The sequence below is a fragment of the Akebia trifoliata genome, chromosome 2, assembly GCF_017979445.1.
Source record: "Akebia trifoliata isolate Shusen 1 chromosome 2, ASM1797944v1, whole genome shotgun sequence".
Lineage (NCBI taxonomy): Eukaryota > Viridiplantae > Streptophyta > Magnoliopsida > Ranunculales > Lardizabalaceae > Akebia > Akebia trifoliata.
In genome coordinates this window covers 8,444,853-8,453,366 of record NC_141376.1, presented here as the reverse complement: position 1 = coordinate 8,453,366, position 8,514 = coordinate 8,444,853, and the positions used below count along the sequence as shown (strand labels likewise).

At 34.2% G+C, this 8,514-nt stretch overlaps 1 protein-coding gene across 1 annotated transcript in view; it reads right to left on the bottom strand.

The window, feature by feature from the left end:
• Window positions 1-5,189, bottom strand: part of LOC147409326 (serine carboxypeptidase-like 7) — a 21,735-nt gene extending 16,546 nt beyond the window's left edge. The window contains exons 1-3 of the mRNA XM_086417700.1: window positions 5,057-5,189; window positions 4,494-4,639; window positions 714-790 (exon numbers count right to left, since the gene is read on the bottom strand). Coding sequence (XP_086273826.1) covers window positions 714-790; window positions 4,494-4,639; window positions 5,057-5,163 — 330 coding nt within the window. The 5' untranslated portion in view covers window positions 5,164-5,189. The remainder of the gene's footprint in view (window positions 1-713; window positions 791-4,493; window positions 4,640-5,056) is intronic.
• Window positions 5,190-8,514: the final 3,325 nt, after the last annotated feature.

Sequence of the window (8,514 nt, the reverse complement as noted above, 5' to 3'; positions counted from 1 at the left end):
TTGTATTTGCTTCTTGCACTGTGGTTAGTTATTTCAACCGGTCAGTTTATTTTAATATAATTGATATCTATAAATAAAACAATAGAAAAAAAGAAGATAGTGACAACATATATGAACACAATTGCAATGAAGGAAGAAAATTGATGAATGCTGTAAAATGTGGCGGGATAATAAAAGAGTGATGCTAAATGCATGTTGTTTTTGGACAAAGCCCCTGACACCCTTTTCTCTCTCCTACCCATAGTGAAAAAAAAAACTTTCTGATTTGATCACCTTGTGACATTCAAAAACATGATCAGATGCAATGAAGTTGTAAAAGAAAAAATTATATGAATTTTATTTTTAAATTTGGGTGCTCGGTAGCCATCCATTATCAACACCTTAAATCAAGTTCGGAAAATAATACTTTTTTAATTTCTTTTTATTTTTAAATAGGAATATTTTCATGGAATCTAAAAGACTGTGTTGTTGGATTGTCAATGTGATAGTCAATGTGGGCCCGACAACCCTTTTTAAGATTTGAAATATAAAAAAATAAATATGTGGGCAGAGGGCGAAAGAGAGAAGCTCTCTCTATTGCTGATGGCATTGAACCACATGTCCAATATTTGTTGGGATGTGAGCCAACATGTCATAGGGCGTTGGCCAAAAATGGCGTCCATTTAGCATTTTTAATAAAAAAAATGGAAGAAACAAATAAATAAAAAACATACCTTAGTCCATGAGTAGGGGTTGAGCTCCAAAGTTGGTAAGCTCCCATTAATTGGAGCAATCTTGAAATTCAAAGGACCTACAGGAATCAATATCAAACCCATCGACTCTTTCAACTGGTTCGATCCAGCATAAATATAATACCCCAAACTTGCACAATTTAGATTCACCCCCATCACTAATTAATATGGGTTCTTTACTTCTTATATACTCATCCTCTAATTCTAAAAACTAAAGTTACCTCCCCTTCCTATTTGACTTAATTAGTCAAATTTGAAATAAAAAAAATACTGAATTTACAATTTAGTGACAAATAATTTCGGAAAGGGTCATGAAAGCAATTCTTAGGATTGTCGATGGGCGGGTTTGGAGAGGGCTTGCTTGAGTTCTATTCCGATCCTGAAGAACCACTAACCAGCCTTGCGTACCTATCAGGTTGGCTATGCTCTAGTTGGATTATAATGGGTCTTGATCGGGCTTGGGTTGATTTCCAGATCCTATAAAATTAAATAATTAGTACATTTATTAAAATCATTTGGTAATCACTTGATATCAGTTCTTTTTCCCTGCAACTCCATATAGTATATGATCATGATTTGGATTAAATTTAAAAAAAAATTAAAAGAAAAACTTCTTTTTAATCAAACTAGATGGATTGAAAATGAATAGGCAGTGAGTACCCCAACATTTCAACAAAAAAGGATGTTGGTTTTATACTACATGAAGCACTCTTAGCTGTTTAACTGAACTCCAGAAAACAAGCACCATAGAGGATCCGCTCCCATAATATGTTGAGATCATCCTCACAAAAAACTGGCAAATTCTGAAACTTCTAACCCACATTGTGAATAATGTTTGGCTTTCTTTAGGGCCTCCAAACGCTTTCCTATATATATGAGTCACATTGGAGTGACCTCAAGATTGGACCTCATATCGCACATCTTTACATAAAAGTCAATATGAACCATAGATTGTTTTTACTCATATCTCGATGAAAAATCTATGGTTCCCATATACGTTCTCGTCAGGGTGAGTGATGTGAGGTCCAATCTTGAGGTCACTCTAGCATGACTCATATATATAGGGAAACCCCAAGGGGTTGACCTAGTAGCAAGCCGTGCACTTGACAAGCCATTGAGGTAGGTCATGTGATCGAAACCCCATGAAGCTATGAATTTCTCGAGGCCACCCTCTAGGGTCATGTTGACCCTTGACTCAACTTGTTGCATGAAGGATTCTTTGAAAGGGTGTTGCGTGTGACCGTGGGAATAATACCATCCGAAGGGTGGGGACACCCAGGATATATATATATATATATATATATATTATATATATATATATATATATATATATATATATATATATATATATATGTTAACGTCCAATACTTCATGGGGATATTAGCATTGTCCAACACTTTTTTTTAATAATATCAAGTCTCATTTTGTCTTTTAGTGAAAAAGACAAAGGTATATTGGTCTTTCATACAATAAATACTTGTTTACATAATAAATGTAATAAGTATTTAAGTATTTTGAATTAAATACTTTGGCAATCAATGTCAACATAATAAAGGCATTTATTAATTTGTAGAAGACTAAAATGCTCTTACCTTTTTTTACTAAAAGACTAAATGAGGAGGGATATTATTGAAAAAAAAAGTGTTGGACAATACCAACGTCCCCATGAGGTCTTGGACATTAGCATTTCTTTTTTAATACTAATGTTCAAGACCTCATGGGGGCATTATATATATGTATATGTCCTATGTGGCTTAAAAGTTTCGGATAAAGCTAATTATTGGTGAGGATGATCTCTATGGTGAGAAGATCATGTAACAATTTCTAATTTATAGTGAAACGGCTTCTCGAGCCTATGGACATAGACACATTTATCGAATCACATAAAACCTCTTATTATATCTTTTTTCCTATGTTTTTTCAATTATTCTATAGATTTAATGATGAAATCGTAATCGATTTCAATTTATCACAAAATCAACTTCTACAATTGACACCATTTGTGAGAACGAAGAGGAAGAACCAAAAGAAACCATATGGTATAATAGGGGTCTCAATCAAAAGAAGGGGTTGTCGTGGATATTGGCCCTTGCGAGTTTAGGGTTTGAGATCTATTTTGTTTTGTGAAGGGGAAACTCACAATCAGATCAAAGAAAAGAGAAAATCGAGATAGGGGAATCATGGATCAGGGGTGATTGTTAGTTCGGTTGGGTTATAGTTTCTTTTATTTTTCTGAGTTGCAAAAGGGGGTGTAAAAAAGGGAAAACACAGTGGAGATGAGTGGTCCATCATTTTATATGGTTTGGGGGACTCGGATGAAACCCTAAATTGGGAAATGGATGAAGGGTTGTTGTCCAAGAAAGTCAAGGGGAGAAGAAAGAGAGGTCTCCATTCCAAAAAAAGAAAAAGGGAAATTAAGAGAGGGTGAGATTGTGGTTGGTGTGGGTTGGCCGAAAATGTAAGAAAGGAAGGAACTGAGAGAGGGAAGTCGATAGTGGAAGGAGAGTAAGAAGAAGGGATTATGCTGGTTTAGAGGCTCTATAAGAAAGAAAAGGGGACATGCATAAAGCAAGAGAAACAGAGATAGACAAATGAAAGCTCGAGGTAAAGAAGTTTGAATTCGATTTTGCCATTCTCTTTCAATCGATTGGTGAGATTTGTTCATGATTTTTACAATAGAAATCATGACGATTTTGGCGGATTGTTTAGAATCTAGGAGGATTTCAAGCTTGAAATTGGTGAAAATGTCAGATAGATTGAATTTCTCGTAGACATGTAATTTGTTGAATCAGTATTTGAAGGTGAAAGGGAGTTTTAGAGACCTGAGGTTTGGAATGATTAGCGATCCAGAAAGCATAGGGAAATCCTCTTTAATTTAGTCCATTGTTGATGGTCGATTCATATGGCCTCCCCAATACAAATCATGACGCGGAAAATTGTGGCAACCGTCTATCATACGCCTTTGATGCTAGATTCTTATTCGGCGCACACCCTCCTAACACGCCCTGTACCCTCAATATAGATGACGAAGAAGACTCTTCTCCCCCTACGAGTTCTAACTCAAAAAGTAGTTATTCGTTGGGAGAGTCAAATAGGTGGGCGAATATGTCTAGCAGCATCCGAACGTTCTTGGGATTGTTGTTAAGGATGGAGTTAGCAAATATAGAGATGTTGAAGGCGAGGGAGGCTTCACGTGTGGAAGTTGAGAGCGGAGAGTGGAATCGGAAGCTAAGATGACTCAGATGTTGCTAAAGACACAATTACATATCGCATCTTTTATTTCAAGAAAGAGTCAAAAGTGATAGAGAAAGAGAGTCGAAGAAGAAGATTCTTCAACTAGTGAAAGACAGTGATTGGGCCTTCTCCACTTTGGAAACTCCACTTTTTTCGTCTACAAAGAAGTGGAGATAAAGGTAAAGAAGCAAAGAAGATGAAAGTAAGGGAATAAGGATAGGCTCAATATGGACATGCCTTTTATTCTAAAACCAAGTTCAAAGCAAGGTATTTTGTCAGATTGGTGTATATGAACATTGATATCGTCAACATGGTGATCTTATGCATCTAAGTTAACTCGGAACACCTACGTTTACTACTCAGAAAATACATTTGTCAAACCACGTAAAAATCCTTGTGTTATCTTTTTCTTATGCTTTTTCAATTATTCTATAGATTTAATAATGAAATTGTGATCGAGGTTGATTTACCACAAAATCAACCTCTACATGTTATATGCCAATATTCAAAATCTCAATAGTTAAATACCTATCTCGTAAGAAAGTCCAGTGAAAGCAGAGCAACCAGGACCTCCTGAGGTCCAAAGTATGAGAGGGTCCTCTCTTGGGTTTCTCTCAGATTTGATGAAATAGTAGAACAACTGCACATCATCATTATCATCTACACCCACATACCTGAAATTAAGTAAATTAATAAAACCCATCACCAAATCAGCAACTCTTATTAGCTAAGGATTAGAATTGACCGATACAATTAAGCTCCCTGAGAAAATATTTTTCTTAGAAACGAATTTCTGGAAATTTTTTGAGGAAAACTTTGTTAAGATCTATGTAGGAACTAAAGGTGCAACTTGGCAATGTTTGGCACCAAATGGCCGGCCTAAGTTGATTCCACTTTTAAGAACCACTTGGACCGAACTGACCTTAGAACCAAACCAAACAAAACAAATTGGTCGATTCAATATTTTCTCTAATCCAAGACAGAATCGACTTCGTTTGCTTCTTGGTTTGAACCGGACCAAGTTGCACACCTAGGAGTAACATAGTAGTAGTAGTAGCAGCAGCAGCAGCAGCAGCAGCTAGATGACTAACCCAGTTTCTAACTCGAAGGGGAGAGGCCCATTAAAACCCGGAAGAGTTCTGATTAGTGATCCAGATACCAAGAAGATCCTTGAAGTAAAAAGCAATAAAACAAGCATCTGGAAACTAAGAGAGATTGAATACAACTTCTCCGTAGCTGCTGCCATAATTTAAAATGCACTTAGAAAATAGGGAGGGATGGGGGGTATTTATACCAACGAATGGTCAAATCATAGATCAATTGGAACAATATAAAAATACTCTAATGTTTTAAGCCACTTGTGTTTTAAATATTATCAAACCTAACCTATTATTATAAAATCATATCATAAGAGAAATTATTAATTTTTTACAAATTTATATAATCTCATTGTCAAAATTTTGTTATGTTTGAGAATCAGCGAACTAATTAGGAGATTGTTCTTCGCCCTGTATCAATTGGTATCAAAACTTGTGTCAATCGCATAGCTTGTTATTCTCATCGAGATGCCTTCAAGAAAATGATTGATTCAACGCAATGTTATATTAGAAGATGTATACAAATTGAAGAAGTTTGTTGGTTCACTCTTTACAATCAAAACAAACTTCATATATAGTAAATCGTGTAATGTGGATGGTTTTTTTAACTCTGATCGTGTCTATGATGAGTATGATGATGAAGTTGAGGAAGAGGAAGTTACTTATGAATATGTACAGGAGAATCTTACACCACAAAGTACTTTTTTACATCCTAATAAATCTAGTGATGGTTGGCTTTGCAACAATGTCTTTCACAATGTGCATAATAGGCAAAGAATTAGTTTGCGATATAGTGTTTGACAGTGGAAGCTTAAAGAGAGTTATGTCAAATAAAATCATTTCAAAATTATAAATAGGATCTCAAATTCATCCAAATCTTTACACTCTTTTGGTTCGAGAAAGGCGGAGAGAAAACAGATTTCAATTATGTCCCAACTATGATCATAATCCTATTAGATGAGTTCATTGATGTGTATCCCAACAATCTACCACTCGAATGGCCTCCAGATTGATGTACAATTTTTAAGTACAACAAGTTGATCCTAAAAGCAATTTGATCATATGCTTCAAACAACGACGTCTTGAACTCGAGGACGAGTTCTTTTCAACCCGGGGATAATGATGTAGTGCAACAAGCCCAAGTGAGACCACAAATCTGAATGAGCGACGGATTTGGAATAATTCGAGGAGACCTATTCTTGAATGAAAACATCAAAATCTTCAAGATCCCATAACAATCTATGGAATTTTCATTTTTAGCCCCGATTATTTTGTTTATCTACTTTTTAGATATTTTTTCTATTTTAAAAAAGTTTCGTTTTGTTAATAACTTTAGTTATAGAAGTCAAAATCGCACACTGTTGATTCTCTCTTATTTCTAAGGTCAAATACTATCTATTTTCATCCCTAGGTCATTTTTTCTATTTTTAATAATTTTTCTATTTTGGCTATTTTCATGTTCTTCTAGAAATAGAACATTTTTTTATTATTATTATATAAATAGCATTGTAACTCCAATATGGGGGAATAACCTTGAATTAATAAAATTTCTATTTTTTAGAGATTTTTCTCTTTCTTTTTCCTATTACTTGGTATTCTGTGTGAATCAACAAGATTTGATGCTCAATTCTTCGATATTCTTTTGAGAATTAGTGAATTAATTGGAAGATTATTCTCCATCCTGCATCAGAAGAGAAGTTATCATCAGCCATTGGAACCCAAATGAATTTATACTTTTCACCAATCTTCGGAAGTCTCTGAGAATAAATTAAAGGAGCCATTGATCTCATATTTGCATTATGTTGGTGACCCAAGATCCATCAATCTTCAGTTGCTATTGAAGCTACTCTAGCACTTGAATGTCTCTCAAATTGGTGAATAATACGATTACTAAATTAAGGTAAGCAAACTTCCTTCAAGCCAGGGATTTTTCCAAAGAAAGATTGAAGATCCATCTCCCACAAGACATTTGATATGATTTTTTTTGCTAATTCTCTGCCATGAATAATACCTCTCCAAGCCCATGAAGCATTTTGAATAGATTGATAAGTTCAAATATTGTTATTTCCAAAATATTTTCGACGAGTCCAACTTGCCCATAGGGAGTCATTTGTCAAAAGATTCTAAAAGACTTTCATTTTTCCAATATTGCTCCAATCCTTTGGTCTCCTTGAGCCAAGACCCCCCTCATTTAAGGGTTTGCAACAAGAATCCCACTTAATCAAATCATGGGAATGCACTAGGGAAGGTCCACTCCAAAGAAATTTAGTGAGACTGGATTCAATTGTTTTTATAGACTTTATTTATCTTTACCTGCAAATACCAAAAACAAAAAAACAAAAACAAAAAATTATAAGTAATATGGGTTAAAAGATGTTCAATCCCACTATCATATTCTTATTTAAATAATAAAATTTTAATTATCAAAACATTAGATATTTTTAGCAAAAATGCAAAAACAGTTGACTCTAAAAAGTTACATTGACGCAGATGACTTGACTTGAGACAATATTTAAGTAGCATTCCCTTTTTTTTGGAAAAATTACTTAAAAGGACCCTCGCATAAGGGTTTCTTTCTAAATAATCCCTAAGTTTTACATTTTAGCTTGATAGAACATTTAGTAAACTTCTTCTTTCTTAATGGTCCCTCGTATTGTTGCGTTCAAAATATTTATTATCGAATTCGACGCTTTTTTATTTAGTGTCGATTTCACATTTTTATTGTCAAACTCACCACTATTTACGGTCGAGTTCACCACTTTTTAGTTATTGTCGAACTAGAAGCCTTTTTAATTATTGTCCAATTCACCATTTTTTAATTATTGTCCAATTCACCATTTTTTAAATAAAAATTGGTGAACTCGATATTGGTAAAATCCACCCAGTTTCAATTTTCGAGTTTTTCTGACTGAAATACATGGAAAGATTGACTAAAAAGTTGAGACAACGACTTTTTAAAATGATTTCAACCCAAAAGAACCATTATTGATCTATTTTCTTCCCAAAATTAAGAAAAAATAAAGTGAAAACCCCCTAATTTTTTACATACATCTTCAAAATATTTGAAAAAAAATCATTGAAAATGATTTCTTCTTCTTTCTTAAATCCTTTATGATAGAATGAAGTCTCCAAAACTCAATTAGGATATGAAAATTTTAATTTTTGGATGAAAATGATGAGTTCTAATGGTTAGGGCATTCAATCATGAGAAATGTGAGAGATGAGGTCCAAGGACCATTTAGAAAGAAAAGGTTTATAAAATGACCTACCAAGCAACTGCTGAAAACTTAGGGGCTATTTAGAAAGAAGTCCCTCCGTAGGGTCGTTTAAGTAATTTTCCAATTGTTTTTGTGTATCCCAACGGGAGTGGTGGGAAAGATTGAAATTGAATTTAAAATTAGGATCTAGAACGATGTCTAAGTGGCAATGATTGGTTGGTGTTTAAAATGCGT